The 23,744-nt window shown below is 45.2% G+C and overlaps 1 protein-coding gene across 1 annotated transcript in view; it reads right to left on the reverse strand.

Annotated features, from left to right (window-relative positions):
* The window catches only part of LOC126176131 (facilitated trehalose transporter Tret1-like), a 172,161-nt gene that overhangs the window by 83,617 nt on the left and 64,800 nt on the right, over nucleotides 1-23,744 (reverse strand). Inside the window, exons 3-5 of the mRNA XM_049923269.1 lie at nucleotides 15,073-15,296; nucleotides 6,010-6,028; nucleotides 28-336 (exon numbers count right to left, since the gene is read on the reverse strand). Coding sequence (XP_049779226.1) covers nucleotides 28-336; nucleotides 6,010-6,028; nucleotides 15,073-15,296 — 552 coding nt within the window. The remainder of the gene's footprint in view (nucleotides 1-27; nucleotides 337-6,009; nucleotides 6,029-15,072; nucleotides 15,297-23,744) is intronic.

The raw sequence follows: 23,744 nt of genomic DNA on the forward strand, positions 1-23,744 counted from the left end.
AAACACTTCTCCGCAGCGAGTTCTCACCAGGGCGACAGACATGCCAGTGGAGGAGAAGATGAGCATGGGTCTGCGGCCCAGGCGGTCCACCAGGAAGGGCGTGACGCACGACTCAATCAGCATGGCGCCGTTGACGATGATGGGCGCCACCCGGCTGTCCACGTCGCCGCCAGCGGCGTCGAAGATGCTCTGGCTGTAGAAGAGCACCGCGTTGATGCCCGCCAGCTGCTCAGCGCAGACCAAGCCCAGTGAGATGACCAGCGCACGGCGGCACCTGCGGGACCGGAACAGGTCCAGCACCGACGCTTCGTTCTCCTTGGACTCCTCCACTGCTCCCTGTATGGAAAAACCACCATGTCGTCCCAATCAGCAGGTCTCGAGACTCAATACCAAATCGGTATGCTGCCACACATGGTGTCCATCAAAGAACCTCTTTTTAATAAAACGAAGACAAAGATCGATAGAAGAACACAAGAAACGGTATGTTTGCTTTTTTATTCCAGTCACTGATCACAATATGAGTTCTTTAGACGATGACCGGTTTCAGTCCGTAATGACCATTCTCAGATCTCTTTTACACCATGTCCTAAAGTGATAGGGCCATAATGGCACCGTCAAAACATGTGGACGATGTGGCCTATTCTACACCATATCTTAAATCTATGTGACGATGCTATACTGATTATACACTCCTGGAAATAGAAAAAAGAACACATTGACACCGGTGTGTCAGACCCACCATACTTGCTCCGGACACTGCGAGAGGGCTGTACAAGCAATGATCACACGCACGGCACAGCGGACACACCAGGAACCGCAGTATTGGCCATCGAATGGTGCTAGCTGCGCAGCATTTGTGCACCGCCGCCGTCAGTGTCAGCCAGTTTGCCGTGGCATACGGAGCTCCATCGCAGTCTTTAACACTGGTAGCATGCCGCGACAGCGTGGACGTGAACCGTATGTGCAGTTGACGGACTTTGAGCGAGGGCGTATAGTGGGCATGCGGGAGGCCGGGTGGACGTACCGCCGAATTGCTCAACACGTGGGGCGTGAGGTCTCCACAGTACATCGATGTTGTCGCCAGTGGTCGGCGGAAGGTGCACGTGCCCGTCGACCTGGGACCGGACCGCAGCGACGCACGGATGCACGCCAAGACCGTAGGATCCTACGCAGTGCCGTAGGGGACCGCACCGCCACTTCCCAGTAAATTAGGGACACTGTTGCTCCTGGGGTATCGGCGAGGACCATTCGCAACCGTCTCCATGAAGCTGGGCTACGGTCCCGCACACCGTTAGGCCGTCTTCCGTTCACGCCCCAACATCGTGCAGCCCGCCTCCAGTGGTGTCGCGACAGGCGTGAATGGAGGGACGAATGGAGACGTGTCGTCTTCAGCGATGAGAGTCGCTTCTGCCTTGGTGCAAATGATGGTCGTATGCGTGTTTGGCGCCGTGCAGGTGAGCGCCACAATCAGGACTGCATACGACCGAGGCACACAGGGCCAACACCCGGCATCATGGTGTGGGGAGCGATCTCCTACACTGGCCGTACACCACTGGTGATCGTCGAGGGGACACTGAATAGTGCACGGTACATCCAAACCGTCATCGAACCCATCGTTCTACCATTCCTAGACCAGCAAGGGAACTTGCTGTTCCAACAGGACAATGCACGTCCGCATGTATCCCGTGCCACCCAACGTGCTCTAGAAGGTGTAAGTCAACTACCCTGGCCAGCAAGATCTCCGGATCTGTCCCCCATTGAGCATGTTTGGGACTGGATGAAGCGTCGTCTCACGCGGTCTGCACGTCCAGCACGAACGCTGGTCCAACTGAGGCGCCAGGTGGAAATGGCATGGCAAGCCGTTCCACAGGACTACATCCAGCATCTCTACGATCGTCTCCATGGGAGAATAGCAGCCTGCATTGCTGCAAAAGGTGGATATACACTGTACTAGTGCCGACATTGTGCACGCTCTGTTGCCTGTGTCTATGTGCCTGTGGTTCTGTCAGTGTGATCATGTGATGTATCTGACCCCAGGAATGTGTCAATAAAGTTTCCCCTTCCTGGGACAATGAATTCACGGTGTTCTTATTTCAATTTCCAGGAGTGTATTTATATGTTTTGACGATGCCATTATGGCCGTATCACTTTAGGACATGGTGTAAAAGAGATGTGAGGATGGTCATTACAGACTGAAACCGGTCGTCGTCTAAAGAATTCATACTGTGATCAGTGACTGGAATAAAAAAGCATTTCACAGTATTGGATCACTGTTTGTAGACGCGATTATGTCGCAGTTGGTGAACGGTATGTTTATTGCGAATCTGTAAGAATTTTATGCGGAAGCTTCGAAACAATAGCTACAAAAGCTGCTCCCAGATGGTGCTGTACGCTATAAAGCTCGTATCAGGATGCGTAAATAAGCTCCTTCTCTGCGAGCAGATTAACGATTCAATTGCGTCCAGCGTGGCAGAATAGTTCCGGCAGTCAATCTATGTTCTCCTATTATTGTTCCTTCTCACCTCACTTAAAACTTTCTCGCTATTGGGCCATGGCAGATATATAAAACTTTTTCCTAACGTTGGGTCTCCGACTGCGGGTGATTCTACCGAGCTAGAATGGCGAACTGCATCCAGAACTCGAGAGGACGCCTAGTACATCGGTAGCTTAGAGGGCACCACAGTGTATCACCTGACATCCGGTAAGGCCAGCATTCGCGTTTGAAAGTAACAGTTAAAATGAAGCTTTATACATCGACCACGGCCTAAATAGCCCGGAAGTTTTATGTGGAATCAACACAGCCATGAAAGCTTATACTGTATTTTCGTAAAATGAAGAACAAACCGCCTTCAGTCACAAGTTGTGTTTATTTACTGCACTATGCATTTCGAGCCCTGGAGGCTCATCTTCAGGTGCTTTTTAGTTGCACATTAATGAATCCCTCTGCCCCCAAACTCAGAGCACAGCCAAAGATCCATAAACAGAACTCTCCAATTAGACCAATTGTTAACTCCAAGAACACACCTGCATACAAACTTTCACAGTTGTTAAATAATATCCTCAGAGGATTTTACACTTTTGAAACCACATACACAATAAAAAACGTACATGAGTTAACAACGCTCATCAAAGATGTAAAAATCCCTGGAGAAGCTAGATTTGCCTCATTTGATATTATCAACTTGTTCACAAATATACCTGCTAAAGAGACAATTGAAATTATTAGAAAAACCTCACCGCACAAAAAACCAACCATACCAGAGGTTACAGAGTTGGTAGATCTACTTGTACTAGTACTGTCCCACAACTACTTTTCATTTAATAATAAAATCTATCAACAGAAAGAAGGCTTAGCTATGGGTAACTGCATGTCAAGTTTCCTAGCTAACATTTTCATCAACCACTTAGAGAATAAGTTCTTCAAAGGAGAAAATAAACTTGTTCAAAAAATTGTGTATTACAAGAGATATATAGATGACACACTGCTCTTATTTGATGGCACTAAAGATGAACTTGAAGAACTCGTCACATCATTCAACTCACTCCACAATCAAATAAGGTTCACGCTAGAACATGAAACAAGTCAATCCATAAATTTCTTAGACCTCACAATTCTGAATGAACAACAAGAACATAACTTGTACATTTACCGAAAACCAACCTACACTGACATCACAATACATGAATCTTCATACCACCTGAACACACATAAGTATGCTGCATTTAGATCAATGTTGAACAGGGCACATACATTACCTTTAAAACCCAAAGCACTAACACAAGAAATAGATACTATCAAAAAAATTGCAGTAAATAATGGTTACTCTGTAAAATCAATTGATAAACTATCTAGACAAATTCAGACCAACATCACTCACGAGAACACTGAAAAGAAAACTACCGACACAAAGCAAATCTTCACATGCATTCCATACTTAGGCACAGTGTTGTTGTTGTGGTCTTCAGTCCTGAGACTGGTTTGATGCAGCTCTCCATGCTACTCTATCCTGAGCAAGCTTCTTCATCTCCCAGTATCTACTGCAACCTACATCCTTCTGAATCTGCTTAGTGTAGTCATCTCTTGGTCTCCCTCTACGATTTTTACCCTCCACACTGCCCTCCAATGCTAAATTTGTGATCCCTTGATGCCTCAAAACATGTCCTACCAACCGATCCCTTCTTCTAGTCAAGTTGTGCCACTAACTTCTCTTCTCCCCAATCCTATTCAATACCTCCTCATTAGTTACGTGATCTACCCACCTTATCTTCAGCATTCTTCTGTAGCACCACATTTCGAAAGCTTCTATTCTCTTCTTGTCCAAACTAGTTATCGTCCATGTTTCACTTCCATACATGGCTACACTCCATACAAATACTTTCAGAGACGACTTCCTGACACTTAAATCTATACTCGATGTTAACAAATTCCTCTTCTTGAGAAACGCTTTCCTTGCCATTGCCAGTCTACATTTTATATCCTCTCTACTTCGACCATCATCGGTTATTTTACTCCCTAAATAGCAAAACTGCTTTACTACTTTAAGTGTCTCATTTCCTAATCTAATTCCCTCAGCATCACCCGACTTAATTTGACTACATTCCATTATCCTCGTTTTGCTTTTGTTGATGTTCATCTTATATCCTCCTTTCAAGACACTGTCCATTCCGTTCAACTGCTCTTCCAAGTCCTTTGCTGTCTTTGACAGAATTGCAATGTCATCGGCGAACCTCAAAGTTTTTATTTCTTCTCCATGGATTTTAATACCTACTCCGAATTTTTCTTTTGTTTCCTTTACTGCTTGCTCAATATACAGATTGAATAACATCGGGGAGAGGCTACAACCCTGTCTTACTCCTTTCCCAACCACTGCTTCCCTTTCATGCCCCTCGACTCTTATAACTGCCATCTGGTTTCTGTACAAACTGTAAATAGCCTTTCGCTCCCTGTATTTTACCCCTGCCACCTTCAGAATTTGAAAGAGAGTATTCCAGTCAACATTGTCAAAAGATTTCTCTAAGTCTACAAATGCTAGAAACGTAGGTTTTCCTTTTCTTAATCTTTCTTCTAAGATAAGTCGTAAGGTCAGTATTGCCTCACGTGTTCCAACATTTCTACGGAATCGAAACTGATCTTCGCCGAGGTCGGCTTCTACCAGTTTTTCCATTCGTCTGTAAAGAATTCGCGTTAGTATTTTGCAGCTGTGACATATTAAACTGATAGTTCGGTAATTTTCACATCTGTCAACACCTGCTTTCTTTGGGATTGGAATTATTATATTCTTCTTGAAGTCTGAGGGTATTTCGCCTGTCTCATACATCGTGCTCACCAGATGGTAGAGTTTTGTCATGACTGGCTCTCCCGAGGCCATCAGTAGTTCAAATGGAATGTTGTCTACTCCCGGGGCCTTGTTTCGACTCAGGTCTTTCAGTGCTCTGTCAAACTTTTCACGCAGTATTGTATCTCCCATTTCGTCTTCATCTACATCCTCTTCCATTTCCATAATATTGTCCTCAAGTACATCGCCCTTGTATAAACCCTCTATATACTCCTTCCACCTTTCTGCCTTCCCTTCTTTGCTTAGAACTGGGTTTCCATCTGAGCTCTTGATATTAATACAAGTGGTTCTCTTCTCTCCAAAGGTCTCTTTAATTTTCCTGTAGGCAGTATCTATCTTACCCCTAGTGAGACAAGCCTCTACATCCATACATTTGTCCTCTAGCCATCCCTGCTTAGCCATTTTGCACTTCCTGTCGATATCATTTTTGAGACGTTTGTATTCCTTTTTGCCCGCTTCATTTACTGCAGTTTTATATTTTCTCCTTTCATCAATTAAATTCAATATTTCTTCTGTTACCCAAGGATTTCTATTAGCCCTCGTCGTTTTACCTACTTGATCCTCTGCTGCCTTCACTACTTCATCCCTCAGAGCTACCCATTCTTCTTCTTCTGTATTTCTTTCCCCCATTCCTGCTCTCCCTGAAACTCTGCACAACCTCTGGTTCTTTCAGTTTATCCAGGTCCCATCTCCTTAAATTCCCACCTTTTTGCAGTTTCTTCAGTTTCAATCTGCAGTTCATAACCAATAGATTGTGGTCAGAATCCACATCTGCCCCAGGAAATGTCTTACAATTTAAAACCTGGTTCCTAAATCTCTGTCTTACCATTATATAATCTATCTGATACCTTTAATATCTCCAGGATTCTTCCAGGTATACAACCTTCTTTTATGATTCTTGAACCAAGTGTTGGCTATGATTAAGTTATGCTCTGTGCAAAATTCTACAAGGCGTCTTCCTCTTTCATTCCTTCCCCCCAATCCATATTCACCTACTATGTTTCCTTCTCTCCCTTTTCCTACTGACGAATTCCAGTCACCCATGACTATTAAATTTTCGTCTCCCTTCACTACCTGAATAATTTCTTTTATCTCGTCATACATTTCATCTATTTCTTCATCATCTGCAGAGGTAGTTGGCATATAAACTTGTACTACTGTAGTAGGCATGGACTTTGTGTCTATCTTGGCCACAATAATGCGTTCACTATGCTGTTTGTAGTAGCTAACCCGCACTCCTATTTTTTTATTCATTATTAAACCTACTCCTGCATTACCCCTATTTGATTTTGTATTTATAACCCTGTAATCACCTGACCAAAAGTCTTGTTCCTCCTGCCACCGAACTTCACTAATTCCCACTATATCTAACTTTAACCTATCCATTTCCCTTTTTAAATTTTCTAACCTACCTGCCCGATTAAGGGATCTGACATTCCACGCTCCGATCCGTAGAACGCCAGTTTTCTTTCTCCTGATAATGACGTCCTCCTGAGTAGTCCCCGCCCTGAGGTCCGAATGGGGGACTATTTTACCTCCGGAATATTTTACCCAAGAAGACGCCATCATCATTTAATCATAAGTAGAGCTGCATGTCCTCGGGAAAAATTACGGCTGTAGTTTCCCCTTGCTTTCAGCCGTTCGCAGTACCAGCACAGCAAGGCCGTTTTGGTTAATGTTACAAGGCCAGATCAGTCAATCATCCAGACTGTTGCCCCTGCAACTACTGAAAAGGCTGCTGCCCCTCTTCAGGAACCACATGTTTGTCTGGCCTCTCAACAGATACCCCTCCGTTGTGGTTGCACCTACGGTACGGCCATCTGTATCGCTTAGGCACGCAAGCCTCCCCACCAACGGCAAGGTCCATGGTTCAGGGGGGGGGGGGGGTTAGGCACAGTATTACAAAAAATAGCTAACTTATTCAAAAAAAAACCAATACTAAAATATCTTTCTCCCCAAACAGCAAACTTGGATACCACTTACCTCACACAGTGAACACAAACAAGCCAGTAACACAACACAGTGGAATATATAAATTACAATGTAACAGTTGTCCTGCGTTTTACATAGGAAAAACTGGAAGAACCATCCACACACGGTATAAAGAACACACTGACACCTTTCGACTAAACCATTTTGAGAAATCTACAGTAGCTAACCACATGTATATTAATAAACACAGACTTGACGACATCCACAACAACGTAACTATACTCCACACAGAACCCAACAGTAAAAAACTTAATCTACTAGAACAGTTAGAAAGAATGCTACAAAAAGAAAAACATTCCGAAAACTTGTTGAATGAACAAACAGAGTTTAACAGCCACAATTTTTTTTACACCTTTAAAAGTTTAAATCTATAATAGTGCAAACAGCTGACAACCTACAACATGGTGCCAAATAATTATTTTAATAATACCTGTGTACTAGTAATAATATACCATACTATCTCCTGGGAAACAAGAAAATCGATTATATTTAGAAGCAGAACATCTGTATGAATGACAATCTTTGACATGTTTACGTTCTGCTACTACAATGTGCGAAAAAGTGTGTGACTGCGTATGTACTACAAAATTAAAGATGTGCATTGTGTATACCAACTGCACAGCAGAAGCAGACATCACACAATGTTAAACCGTAAGTTAGTTTCATATTATTAACGCTGTTAAACATATATCTACTATATACCATGTTGTAACACAAAAATGTAACATCAATAGGCAAGCAACTAAAAAAAAACTCATGTAAATCACTAAAAAGCACCTGAAGATGAGCCTCCAGGGCTCGAAATGCGTAGTGCAGTAAATAAACACAACTTGTGACTGAAGAAGGTTTGTTCTTCATTTTATGAAAGTAAAACAGTCACGGATGGAACACTGGAAAACAATGGACAAAATTAAGTTATATCGTATTTTCCTTCTCTTGCTTTTCTTACTGTTTCAGTCACCCATCACAAATAGATTTTCGTCTTCCTTAACTATCTGAATAATTTCTTTTATCTCATCACACATTCTTTCAACCTATTTATCACGTATACTACTACGGCTGGTGTTGGCTTTGTGTTTATTTTGACTACGATAAGCGTTCCGAATGCTGTTCATATTAGCTTACCAACCTTCCTATTTTTTTGCATTATTAGGCTTACTCCTGCAATATCTGCATTCGATTTTGTGTTTATAATCATGTATTCACCCAACCAGAAGACCTGTTCCTCCTATCACATCTCTTCATTAATTCCCACTATACCTAACTTTAACCTATTCGTTCCTTTTTTAAATTCTCCAACCTATCTCTCCGATTGAGGAATCTAACATCCCACCCTCCGAACCGCAGAACGCCAGTTTTTGTGTTTGCTGATGATGACAGTAGTCACTATCCTGAGATTCGAATGGGGGACTATTTTATCTCCGGAATATTTTACCCAAGAGGATGTCATCATCATAAGGCCATATAATAGAGCTGAGTGCCCTCGGGGAAATAAATGTATCAGCTGTAGTTTCACCTTGCTTTTAGTCATTCACAGAACCAACACAGCGAGGCTGTTTTGGCTGGTGTTACAAGACCAGTTCAGTCACTCACTCAGACAGTTGACCCCTGCAACTACTGGAAAGGTTGCAGCTCTTCTTCAGGAGCCACGAGCTAAGTACACCAAATATACTGTAACAATCGATATATGAGGAGAAGTGCGATTGGTCCAAAACTGCAGCCGGTGCGTTACTCGACATACATTCCCAGTACAAAGCTAGACTCTAGAGCCAAACGATTATGGCCACCCGCTTAAGAGCGCGCTGGTCCTCCTTTGGAATGCATTACTGCAACGAAAGTATGTGTCATGGATTTAAGGAGTCCTTGGTTGTGTTCTGGAGGTATCTGGCACCAGATGCCTCCGCACAGGTCATGCAACACCGCGCGACCGCTACGGTCGCAGGTTCGAATCCTGCCTCGGGCATGGGTGTGTGTGGTGTCCTTAGGTTAGTTAGGTTTAAGTAGTTCTAAGTTCTAGGGGACTGATGACCTCAGAAGTAAAGTCCCATAGTGCTCAGAGCCATTTGAACCATGCAACACCTGTACATTACGAGTCGATGGTTTGCGGGAACGAAGCTATCGCTCAATAGCGCCCCAGATTTGTTCAATCTGGTTCAGATCAGGAGAATTTGGTAGCTAAGACATTAATGCGAGTTCGCTAAAATATTCTTCCAACCACTGTAGTAAGATTCTGGCCTTGTGACAGAGACAGTTATCGTGCTGGAAGATGAGATCGCCGTCGGCCTAGTCATTTAGCAGGAACAGGTGCTTTGATTACTACCACAGGTCCCGTGGAAGAACAGGTGGATATTCCCAAACGCATAATAAACACCCCACAGCCTTGCGTCAGTGCCATGTTGCATATTTCGAACACCCGCTCGCCTTGATGAAAGCTTATCGAAATACGACCATCGACCTGGTGCAACAATAAATGATTAATCCGACCGGGCGACACGTTCCCATTGACGCATGGTCTAATACCAATTATCGCGTGTCCACTGCGGTCGTAATTGACTGTGTCGCTGGGGTCAACGTGGCAACATGTCAGGATCGTAACAACCTGCATTGTGCGATGCGCTCCGGAACACTTATGCCCGCACCAACATAATACTCTGGCGTCATATCTGCCACAGATTGCTACCTATTCCGTTTTACAGAATGGGAAAGCATCAGACCGTGTTCCGCCATGGGACACGGATGTCGAACACCTGGTCGCCAACTCCTCGTACCGCTACTCTCCTACCACTTCCCAGAGAAACTCACGACAGTAGCACGCGAACAACCGACTAGCTTCGCCATTTCCATGATAATCGTTCACGCAGCCGCACCTACCGCTGGTCTTTTTCTGAAGGACAGCCCTTACAGTCTCCTTTATGCAGGTTCAGTGTTCGGAAAACTGTTCCTGCTCTTCCTTAAAGTGTTCGTACTCGCATTATGGTTAACAGATGTGTATATCGTCTCTGTTTTCCGAATTTTTAACAAGTTTTAACTATCCTATCGTCACTGCCGTAGCGGATCCGACTATCTAGTGGTCTTTCGTCTGTGCTGCTGGTTTCCCAGACTTCAAATGAGCCTGTCATCGGACTGGCACGACGTTTCATAAAACTGCCGCACAATCTGTTTTATTCGGTCCCTGATCATGGTGATACCTGTCTCCCGATGCAGTTCCCAGGTGGGGTAGCAGGAGGTGCATGCCGAGTAGTAACACACTACCTTGCACGCCTTGGAGGCGACGAATTTGGCAATCGGCTGCGTTTCCCCAGACTGCGGCCGTGTATTCTAGCATTGGTCGGATCAGTGCTAGATACAGTGCAGTGGGGAAGTGTCGAGTCTGGGTTTAGCAAGGGGTAAAGTGCCTTCAGACGGGCACATGCTTTACCCCAGACCTCGCGGATGTGCGGTTTCCATACGAAGTTCCTACCTAGAGTTACCCCGAGATACTTTGCCGTGCGAGCCTATGGGATGGGATCTCCCATGTTTCGCAACGGTTGAAGGACCGCTGGGACTCTGCGTCTCGTAATCATGGCGCCCTGGCTTTTCGTGGCGTCAAACTTCAGGCGCCACTTGGCGGCCCATGCCCCCACAACGTCGCATGCCGTCTGCAAACAGCGATCCACGATGTCAGTTCTCACGGAGCGAGCGTAGAGCGAAGTGCCGTTCACATAAAGTGCCAACAATACCCTCTCTGTCTTTGGGACATGGGCGGTATACAGGAAGTGCAGAAGTGGTCCAAGGATAGACCCCTGCGGTACTCCCGCTTGTACTGCTCTGGCTGTCGAGATACCATCTTCAGCAGTGACTTGAAGATCTGGTCACAGAGATAAGACGCGATGAGCCTCACATGTGGAGTCGGAAGCTCCAATACAAAAGGCTTGTAGAGGAGACCCTCTGCCACATTCGTTCAGAGGCCTTGGATACGTAATACTCTTCCTTTGCTGAAGTCGTTTATGTTACTTGAGGCTATTGGATGTCCCCATTTGTAGCCCGTGTCGTCCATAGAACGATTCCCATTCTCTGATCCTCTTATATACTTTCCTCAACGCGACATTTAGTTTCGCGGTGGATAGAGATCAGTGTTTGATGCGACCCCCAGCCGTGCGTTGAGGGGCTGTGAGCTGTATAAATACACTCCTGGAAATTGAAATAAGAACACCGTGAATTCATTGTCCCAGGAAGGGGAAACTTTATTGACACATTCCTGGGGTCAGATACATCACATGATCACACTGACAGAACCACAGGCACATAGACACAGGCAACAGAGCATGCACAATGTCGGCACTAGTACAGTGTATATCCACCTTTCGCAGCAATGCAGGCTGCTATTCTCCCATCGAGACGATCGTAGAGATGCTGGATGTAGTCCTGTGGAACGGCTTGCCATGCCATTTCCACCTGGCGCCTCAGTTGGACCAGCGTTCGTGCTGGACGTGCAGACCGCGTGAGACGACGCTTCATCCAGTCCCAAACATGCTCAATGGGGGACAGATCCGGAGATCTTGCTGGCCAGGGTAGTTGACTTACACCTTCTAGAGCACGTTGGGTGGCACGGGATACATGCGGACGTGCATTGTCCTGTTGGAACAGCAAGTTCCCTTGCCGGTCTAGGAATGGTAGAACGATGGGTTCGATGACGGTTTGGATGTACCGTGCACTATTCAGTGTCCCCTCGACGATCACCAGTGGTGTACGGCCAGTGTAGGAGATCGCTCCCCACACCATGATGCCGGGTGTTGGCCCTGTGTGCCTCGGTCGTATGCAGTCCTGATTGTGGCGCTCACCTGCGCGGCGCCAAACACGCATACGACCATCATTGGCACCAAGGCAGAAGCGACTCTCATCGCTGAAGACGACACGTCTCCATTCGTCCCTCCATTCACGCCTGTCGCGACACCACTGGAGGCGGGCTGCACGATGTTGGGGCGTGAGCGGAAGACGGCCTAACGGTGTGCGGGACCGTAGCCCAGCTTCATGGAGACGGTTGCGAATGGTCCTCGCCGGTACCCCAGGAGCAACAGTGTCCCTAATTTGCTGGGAAGTGGCGGTGCGGTCCCCTACGGCACTGCGTAGGATCCTACGGTCTTGGCGTGCATCCGTGCGTCGCTGCGGTCCGGTCCCAGGTCGACGGGCACGTGCACCTTCCGCCGACCACTGGCGACAACATCGATGTACTGTGGAGACCTCACGCCCCACGTGTTGAGCAATTCGGCGGTACGTCCACCCGGCCTCCCGCATGCCCACTATACGCCCTCGCTCAAAGTCCGTCAACTGTACATACGGTTCACGTCCACGCTGTCGCGGCATGCTACCAGTGTTAAAGACTGCGATGGAGCTCCGTATGCCACGGCAAACTGGCTGACACTGACGGCGGCGGTGCACAAATGCTGCGCAGCTAGCGCCATTCGACGGCCAACACCGCGGTTCCAGGTGTGTCCGCTGTGCCGTGCGTGTGATCATTGCTTGTACAGCCCTCTCGCAGTGTCCGGAGCAAGTATGGTGGGTCTGAAACACCGGTGTCAATGTGTTCTTTTTTCTATTTCCAGGAGTGTATTATCGGCGCTATTCGAGTTCTTCTCCATATCGCTGAAGTGGTAGGATATCAGAGCGTCTTCCATTTCATTCTTTATTTCTGTTTGGGAAATCTTGTTCGAAATATGGGCTGTTCGAAAATTCCCCCTACAAACTTCCGGACTTGTAGAGGGGAGTGAGTAGAAAATATATTAAATAGGAAACGATTCAACACAACAACCAGCCCTATTGCATACCTACATAGCAAACTGTTTTCAAACGGCTGTGCAGCGGAAACGGTAGATTTCCGGACACGGGTTCCTGTACGGCATTACGTGGTCAGTCCCCTCTAGAACAGTTAGAAATTTGTAACGTAAAATTCTCAACATTCCGTATTTCTTGTACAGATTTCGGGTTTACCATGCTTCACTTCTATGGATTTGTACACTACTGGCCATTAAAATTGCTACACCAAGAAGAAATGCAGATGATAAACGGGTATCCACTGGAAAAATATATTAACTAGAATTGACACGTGGTTACATTTTCACGCGATTTGGGTGCATAGATCCTGAGAAATCAGTAACCAGAACAACCACCTCGGCCGTAATAACGGCCTTGATACGCCTGGGCATTGAGTCAAACAGAGCTTGTATGGCGTGTACAAGTACAGCTGCCCATGCAGCTTCAACACGATACCACAGTTCATCAAGAGTAGTGACTGGCGTATTGTGACGAGCCAGTTGCTCGGCCACCATTGACCAGACGTTTTCAATCTGGAGAATGTGCTGGCCAGGGCAACATTTGAACATTTTCTGTATCCATAAAGGCCCGTACAGGACCTACAACATGCTGTCGTGCATTATCCTACTGAAATGTAGGGTTTCGCAGGGATCGAATGAAGGGTAGAGCCACGGGTCATAACACATTTGAAATGTAACGTCCACTGTTCAAAGTGCCGTCAATGCGAACAAGGTGTGACCGAGACGTGTAACCAATGGCACACCATACCATCACGCCGGGTGATACGCCAGTATGGCGATGACGAATACACGCTTCCAATGTGCGTTCACCGCGATGTCGCCGAACACGGTTGCGACCATCATGATGGTGTAAACAGAACCTGGATTCATCCGAAAAAATTACGTTTTGCCCCTCGTGCACCCAGGTTCATCGCTGAGTACACCATCGCAGGTGCTCCTGTCTGTGATGCAGCGTCAAGGGTAACCGCAGCTATGGTCTCCGAGCTGATAGTCCATGCTGCTGCAAACGTCGTCGAACTGTTCGTGCAGATGGTTGTTGTCTTGCAAACGTTCCCATCTGTTGACTCAGGGATCGAGACGTGGCTGCACGATCAGTTACAGCCATGTGGATAAGATGCCTGTCATCTCGACTGCTAGTGATACGAGGCCGTTGGGATTCAGCACGGCGTTCCGTATTAACCTCCTGAACCCACCGATTCCATATTCTGCTAACAGTCATTGAATCTCGACCAACGCGAGCAGCAATGTCGTGATACGATAAACCGAAATCGCGATAGGCTACAATCCGACCTTTATCAAAGTCGCAAACGTGATTGTACGCATTTCTCCTCCATACACGAGGCATCACAACGTTTGACCAGGCAATACCAGTCAACTGCTGTTTGTGTATGATTAATCGGTTGGAAACTTTCCTCATGTCAGCACGTTGTAGGTGTCGCAACCAGTGCCAACCTTGTGTGAATGCTCTGAAAAGTTAATGATTTGCATATCACAGCATCTTCTTCCTGTCGGTTAAATTTCGCGTCTGTAGCACGTCATCTTCGTGGTGTAGCAATTTTAATGGCCAGTAGTGTATATTTAATGAAACTAATTTCTTACTTCTAAACCACTACCTAAGATAAGGTAATTTCGTAGCTTGAGGAAAGTCTTGTTCCCTTGTACAAGCATACTTCATATGTCTTACGTGTGATTTTGATTTGTATGTCTGACCAACAGAAAATAAGGCAGAGATGTTGAGGGATCTGGAAAAGGGGGGAGAGGATGAAATTGAAGACTGATAAGCAAATCTACGCACGTTTAAGGCGACAATTGTAACTATAGTGTCTTGCAAGGTTCTAGAATGAATACGTTTTAGTTGCAGTTATTACTGATTGTGTGAAGCGTGTACCTTCATCCTCTGTAGCTCAGAAGAGATGTCGCTGTTGTCGTCTCGCAGCCGCCGGAGAGAGCTTTCGGCTTCCTCGTCCCTGCCCCTAGCCAGCAGGTAGTAGGGCGACTCTGGCACCCAGAAAAAGGTCACCATGAACAGGAGAGGCACGGCCAGCCCTATGGCCGCTAGCGTAGTGTACGACACGAAAGGGCCGATGCAGTAGTCGAGCATGAAGCCCGTCGTTATAGACGGCTGTTGCAGCATAAGCAGGGCGCCCCTGATGTTGGCCTGTAGACATAAAGCAGAGAAAACTATTCATGTATTGCTCTTACATCACGTCAGGACTAAAACTCCAATCATGGAGAAAGGTACACAAAAGCGAGAATGAAACTTTCAGTCTACAGTGAAATGTGCGCCAATTCGAAACTACCTGTTGTTGTTGTTTTCAGTCCTAAAACTGGTTTGATGCATCTCTTCATGCTACTCTATCCTGTGCAACCTGCTTCATCTCCCAGTACTTACTGCAGCCTACATCCTTCTGAATCTGCTTAGTGTATTCCTCTCTTGGTCTCCCTCTACGATTTTTACCCTCCACGCTGCCCTCCAATGCTAAATTTGTGATCTCTTGTTGCCTCAGAACATGTCCTACCAACCGGTCCCTTCTCCTACTCAAGTTGTGCCACAAACTCCTCTTCTCCCCAATTCTATGCAATATCTCCTCATTAGTGATGTGATCTACGCCACCTAATCTTCAGCATTCTTCAGTCGCACCACATTTAGAAAGCTTCTATTCTCTTCTTGCCCAAACTATTTATCGTCCATATTTCGCTTCCGTACATGGCTACAATCCATACAAATACTTTCAGAAACGACTTCCTGACACTTAATATACTCGATGTTAACAAATTTCTCTTGTTCAGAAACGATTTCCTCGTCATTGTAGTCTACATTTTATATCCTCTCTACTTTGACCATCATCAGTCATTTTGCTCCACTAACAGCAAACCTCCTTTACCGCTTTAAGTGTCTCATTTCCTAATCTAATTCCCTCAGAATCACCCGACTTCATTCGACTACATTTCATTATCATCGTTTTGCTTTTGTTGATGTTCATCTTATATCCTCCTTTCGAGACACTGTCCATTCCGTTCAACTGCTCTTCCAAGTCTTTTGCTGTCTCTGACAAAAACTACCTGGCGGATTAAAAATGAGTGCTGGACGGGCAGTCGAACCTGGAACCCGGTCTTTCGTGAGTAAACCTCTTACCATCTGAGCTACCCATGCACACATCCCAACCCGCACATTAAGCTTCACTTCCGCCAGTACCTGCGTTCCACTTTCATGACGGCAAGGTGCGCAGAAAGACTTATGTGAGGTTTGGAATGTAGAATGATGTACTGGTGGAAGCAGAGTTATGAGGACGTGTCGTAGATAGTGTCTGGATAACTCACAGCCAGCGAGAGAATTCCTCTCAAATAGCAAAATTCCGCGCTCAAGTCCTTGTTCAGCGGCCAGGAAGTTTCACAACAAATAACGCGTCAAATGCTTAAACTGACAATATTGTTACAGGCAGGCAAGTAAATTATTTCTATAGGGTGAAAAGTATTTAAACCGACAAACTCTGGGAGGTTGTAGAGGACTTCAAAAAAAGTATTTTTCCCTAACGTCATTTTTTTTCCTATGAGGAGTATTTAAACCGGTGGAGGCCGTATTACTCTCTTCAGTTGTTAGAGGCCGTATTACGATCTTCAGTTGTTCGAGGGCGTATTACGCTCTTCAGTTGTAGGCAACTGCTGTCCACCAGTGTAGTAGTGCATTGTTTCTGTTTACTAATGGAGCGATACACCTGGAGTGAGTACACTGGTATGGTTGGTGCGTACTGCGTAGTGCACCACAATTGACGAGCTGCTCAGCGGATTTATCAACAATAGCCTAATCGCCGTATCCCGCATCATACGACCTTTGCAGCTGTGTACCGACGTCTGCGTGAGACCGGATCATTTAGCAGGTCGCACGGTAAGAACGCTGCAATCTGAGGAAGCTGTCTTGCGACATGTGGAGCGGGATCCTTCAACCAGGACTCGTGCAGTTGCACGTAACATGGGGACGAATCAGACGAATGTAAGAACAGTCCTTCGAGAGCAATTGTTACGTCCATTTCACTTACAGCGTGTCCACAATCTGGAATCAGTTGATTATCCACCCAGAGCACAGTTTTCGCAGTGGTACCTGGAACAGCGTGAAATGCATCCTACATTTCCATCCTCTGTGTTGTTTACCGATGAAGCAACGTTTGGGCGTGATGGAGTCTTCAACATGCACAAATCGCGTGTTTGGAGTGAGGATAACCCACATGCCACAGTTACTAGCGCTCATCAAGTGCGGTTCTTCGTTAATGTATGGGTCGGTGTTGTTGGGGACTGTTTAACGGGGCCGTATCTGCTACCTAGGCCATTAAATGGCAGGCAATATTATAATTTTCTCGCCAGAGCATTGCCAGAATTGCTGGAAAACGTCCCTCTCGCTACAAGACAACGCATGTGATTCCAACATGACGGGGCGCCGGCACATTTCAGTCATCGTGTGCGTCGATTGCTGGACCGAAGGTTCCCAGAAACGTGGATTGACAGAGGTGGTCCTGTACCATGGCCTGCTCGTTCCCCAGATATGTCCCCTCTGGACTTTTTTGTTGGTTTAATTAATTTGTCGCCAGAGAAATCTTCCTCTACCGGTTTAAATACTCCTCATATGAAAAAATGACATTAGGGAAAAATGTTTTGATGTCCCTTACAACCTCCCAGAGTTCGTCGGTTTAAATACTTTTCACACTGTATACAGTAAGAGGCTTGGTAGATGTATTTAGTCTGTATGTTGATTATTCCAAAGAAATACTCTGGTTTACTGTAGCTACATTAACGCCTGCGATGCACAATTCACGGTACACTGTGTTGCGAACAGCACTTAGTGTCCCAGAATCACTTGCCGTCCATTGACTATTCTCGTTCCATTCAAAAGAAAGACTGTCAGCTCTTCTCTATACACATCTGTGTTTTTATGAGAAAGCAAACCTTTACTTTACACCTACCGAATTTTTTTCGAGAATACAGCTCTCCACACCACTCAGGGCCTTCCTTATGGTGTCCCCCATCGGAGTTTCTTGAGCCTTGCTCTGATGAATGGTGTTGGGCCAAATGCACCACTGAAAGATGCACGTGGGGAAACAGCGAAGTGCTTCAATAGCGCTGACTGGTGATTGTAGTATGTTCAAAAATTTGGAGGTCAGTTCGCCGATGCGTCTCTACGCCTCCCCACACCGTAACACCAGGAACACTAAAAAGATCCTCTTCTACAGTGTTCCTGGGTACATTACATGTTCACTCCCCTCCGCCCTACGTGAGAGTACTTAACAGCACTGCCGAATATGATCGCTTCGATGGTCCAAGTGTTGTAGCATGGGAAGCCATAATGTGGCAGGCACGTACTGAACTCCAAATCTTTGAACACAATACACTCACTGTCAACGTTATTGTTATACTGCACTCCTTCCCCTTGGGCGTCTTTTCAGAGGTGCATTCGTCCCTGGCTTCACTTTTATGGATGACAGTGCTCGACCATATCGAACAGCCTAGATGGAGGACTCTTAGAACGGGAGGATATTCGGGGAATGGAGAGGCCTGCCTGTTCCCCCGACTTAAATCCTATCGAGCACATGTGGCATGCGTTAGGGAGGCTTATTGCAACACGTCCACACGCACCAACAACCATTTACCAGTTCTCAACCGCACTTGTGGAGGAATAGGGCGCCCTGCTACAAGAAATCCTTGCTAACCTTGCGGCGAGAATGGCAACACATTGCAGAGAAAGCACTGCCGTCAATGGTGATCACGCACCTTGTTAAGAAATTGTCTTCCGAGTTGTAAAGTTCGGGGAGCCATCATAGAATCGCGGCTTCACTGTAATTATTGCCAAAGGACAAAAGTATAATTTTTGTTCGTCTCATTGTGTATTTCTTCCAGTTACGTTCTGTTTGAACTGTAGCAGCTCTGAGCCTGGTCCCAATTTCATCGAGCTATGTTACTCGGCTGTAGCACACCATGTGAAAGTTACTTTCGTCTGACTTTTTCATACCAGTGCATAAAGTAACAAAGATTGACTGTTTATTGTGTATTTTGGATACTCGTTAATCAAAAGAATTCAATGCTTATAATGTTAATATGTAACTGCTGTAATCATAGAACAAAGAGAGGTGTAAAGGTTGGAACTGATACGTCTTTCTAACAATGACTTTGGAAAGTGGCGCGTGAGGGTGGGTCCGCTTATTGTTGAGATGGGAGTTGCCCAATGGACGTATCATTAACAGAAAGTTTGAGCCGTGGAGTGGGCTCATATATGGAAGACTGCGCTCCCGTACCTTTTGTAGGTGCGAGTTAACAACATGTGTTTCTCTCGCAAGCCCTACACTCGTGGGTTGCAGTGCGCAGAGACCAAAATTCGGATAACAGTTAATGCAAGTACACAATATTATTAGGTTGTCGCGAACATCAGATGTGGAGTAGTACTGGACTATTGTTGGTGCTGATAAACCTCACCACAGATTAATAAATTAGAAGATGTAATAGTGATGTTTAAAGTAACAAGTACTTTAATTTATATTTTCCACTGACCCTTTGGAAAATAGTAATTTTCTTTAATACAGTCTTTTGCGTCAGTGTAGATTATGTGTGATAGATTATATTCTTACCTTGTGACGCTAACAGAGGTAAGAGAATTATATCAAATTCTACAATTCCTTTCAGAAATTCATGAGTAAATCTAAATCAACTAACAGTCAGTTTGAGTAATAACAACCTTCAACCTAGTATTATTTTGTTTGAAAAGTAATCATTTAGTTTAATTATAATATTGGCATTCATCAAGTTAAACAATGTAAGAAATTTGCATTTCGTTCTGTTTCCTGAATTATGGTCGTATTTCAGCGTTGTTTCCAAGGGTTTATCTTTCTTGGTGAGTTTCAGCGGTTTGAAAGGTTTATTTTTACGTTGTGCTTAATGCATCTAAAACCAATTTATAAAGGTAAGTGTTAGTGTGCTGCAAACTCTATGTATTGTCGTGTTCAAGGTAGTTCCATTGTCACACAGTATGTTTTATTGTATTGCATGTTACAGAATTATGTAACCGAGTTTTACACACAGCTGCATATTACGAACGTCACTGCAGTAATCAAATAATTTTGCAGCGACGTTTGTCCAGTTGGATTTGCGACTGTATTATTTCAAAATTATCCAGGTTCATTTCAAGCAACTAAATAATTCAGTCACAGTAAATATTTATTTCTGTGAAAGATCACTACCGAATCTAAACTTTATATTCATTGATAATAATGTATCGTTGGGTGAGCTCGTATTGTCATTCACAGCAATGAATTGCACATGTTTCCACATTTCGATTCGGCAGTAATTTCAATCGATAGGCTTGCTTCCGAAATCCATCGGTAAGCGACCACACGGATAGGATGAACGAGAGATTTGTTAGCGACCACCTTAAATTACACTTAGGATTTATCTGATAAATCTCTTTCTGGCATATGCTACATTTATATCATCGTCCATCACAAAACACTACGAAACGATCTCGTGTATTTATGCATATTTACTCATACTACAATTATATTTACTTAAGTCGAAGCATACCACTATTTGATTCGATTGCCGCTCATCAGACGTTTTCGGTACTTGGTTGAAATTAATAGATACATGACTTCCGTCTATACAAATGTGTCTACAACCACATCTACATCTACATAGTTACTCTGCAATTCACACTTAAGTGAAACTTCCTGGCAGATTAAAACTGTGTGCCCGACCGAGACTCGAACTCAGGACCTTTGCCAGGGACCAGGCAAAGGTCCCGAGTTCGAGTCTCGGTCGGGCACACAGTTTTAATCTGCCAGGAAGTTTCATATCAGCGCACACTCCGCTGCAGAGTGAAAATCTCATTCTGTCACACTTAAGTGCCTGGCAGAGGGTTCATCGAACCATTTTCATACTACTTCTCTACCATTCCACTCTCGAATGGCGCGTGGGAAAAAGGAACACCTAAATCTTTCCGTTCGAGGTCTGATTTCCCTTATTTTATTGTGATTATCATTTCTTCCTACGTAGTTGGGTGTTAACAAAAGTTGTGTCGCCTTCCCCACAATATTATCTATGTGGTCTTTCCAATTTATGTTGTTCGTAATTGAAATTCCTAGGTATTTATTTTTTGTGTGAAATCTTATGGGACTTAACTGCTAAGGTCATCAGTCCCTAAGCTTACACACTACTTAACCTACATTATCCTAAGGACGAACACACACACCCATGCCCGAAGGAGGACTCGAACCTCCGCCGGGACCAGCCACACAGTCCATGACTGCAGCGCCTTAGACCGCTCGCCTAATCTCGCCCAGCCTTAGTTATTTAGTCGGATTGACAGCCCTTAGATTTCTGTGATTAATCGTATACCCAAAATTTATTGGATTTCTTTTAGTGGATGACCTCGCACTTCTCTTTGTTTAGGGCAAATTTCCACTTTTCGCACCATACAAACATTCTCTCTAGATCATTTTGTAATGGGAATTGATCGTCTGATGATTTTACTAGACGGTAAATCACAGCGTCATCTGAAATCCATCTAAGGGGGCTGTTCAGATTATCACCTAGATTATTTATGGTTCAAATGGCTCTGAGCACTATGGGACTTTAGCCGGCCGGAGTGGCCGTGCGGTTAAAGTCGCTGCAGTCTGGAACCGAAAGGCCGCTACGGTCGCAGGTTCGAATCCTGCCTCGGGCATGGATGTTTGTGATGTCCTTAGGTTAGTTAGGTTTAACTAGTTCTAAGTTCTAGGGGACTAATGACCTCAGCAGTTGAGTCCCATAGTGCTCAGAGCCATTTGAACCATTTGAACTATGGGACTTTACTTCTTTGGTCATCAATCGTCTAGAACTTAGAACTACTTAAACCTAGCTAACCTAAGCACATCACACACATCCATGCCCGAGGCAGGATCCGAACCTGCGACCGTAGCAGTCGCGCGGTTCCAGACTGTAGCGCCTAGAACCGCTCGGCCACTCGGGCCGGCGATTATTTATGTAAATCAGGAACAGAAGAGGGCCTGTGACACTGCCTTGAGGAACGCCAGATATCATTTCTGTTCTACTTGATGAATTACCGTCTATCACTACGAACTGTGACCTCTCTGAGAGGAAATCACGAATCCAGTCACACATCTGAGATGATACTCCATATGCACGAAATTTGATTAACAGTCGCTTGTGAGGAATGGTACCAAATGTCTTCTGGAAATCTAGGAATATGGAATCTATCTGAAATCCCTTGTCGACAGCACTCATTACTTCATGGGAATAAAGAGCTAGCTGTGTTTCACAAGAACGATATTTTCTGAATCCGTGTATGTATCAATAAGTCATTTTCTTCAAGGTGATTCATAATGTTCGAGTACAGTATGTGCTTCAAAATCCTCATGCAAATTGAGGAGAGTCATATGGGTCTGTAACTGAGTAGGTCAATCCTATTTGCTTTCTTGAATACTGGTGTGACCTGTACTACTTTCCAGTCTTTAGGAACAGACCTTTCGTCAAGTGAGCGGTTGTATATGATTGCTAAGGAAGGCGCTATCGTGTCTGCACACTCTGAGAGGAACCTGATTGGCATACCATCTGGACCGGAAGACTTGCCTTTCTTAAGTTATTTGAGTTGTTTCGCAACACCTAAGATATCTACTTTTATGTCACTCATGCTAACAGCTGTTCTGGTTTCAAATGCTGGAATATTTACTTCTTCTTCTTTTGTGAAGGAGTTACGGAAAACTGTGTTTAGTAACTCCAGTTTACTGGCACCATCATCGGTAACATTTCCATCACTATCGCGCAGTGACGGTATTGACTATTTTTTGCCACTGGTGTACTTTACCTACGAACAGAATCTCTTTGCGTTTTCTACCATATTTTGAGACAATGTTTCATTGCGGAAACTATTAAAAGCATCTCGCATGTGGTGTCACCGCCAGACACCACACTTGCTAGGTGGTAGCTTTAAATCGGCCGCGGTCCATTAGTACATGTCGGACCCGCGTATTAGAGATGGGGCCCCTCCACGCCCGCACCAACGTGGTGACCAAACCAAAAGTTCTACTGTCACCTCCGTAAACATGTTAGTTATCTAGTGGGTGGATCACAGGATGCTGGGCTGTGATGTTGTCCGTGCGTCTGGGTAAGGCTACGCATTAACACGGTCCATCAGGTGATAGATAGTGGACGAAACGCGAGTGAGGGTAGCGATTTGAAGAGCAGAGGGAAAAAAGTGCCATGGCTCGTGCCGTGGGAAAAAAACCTCTGCGACAGTGGGATGGGTAGTAAGAGCAGTAGTGGCTTACTAGCTGCGATAGTTCATGCAAGGTTGGATTTGTTAGTATAGGTATCATGCATCATTACCGTGACAGGCGATGGCGATGTGTCCCAGTTGCTGCGGCTGCTACTTTCCTGGAACAATCAATATCGTTATACAGTAGTGGGAGATCGGCCATAGATCATCTCACTGTGTGGGGGATGTGTGGAGCTTGTTTGCGTGCAGTGTACGGTACGGCTTCCCTGTATGGTGCCAGTTATTCGGCAGTGTATTTCAGCTGGATATCCAGTAAATGCGTCTGATTAACAGGGGCTCGCCTGTGCCGTTATG

Source organism: Schistocerca cancellata, chromosome 3, assembly GCF_023864275.1.
Source record: "Schistocerca cancellata isolate TAMUIC-IGC-003103 chromosome 3, iqSchCanc2.1, whole genome shotgun sequence".
NCBI lineage: Eukaryota > Metazoa > Arthropoda > Insecta > Orthoptera > Acrididae > Schistocerca > Schistocerca cancellata.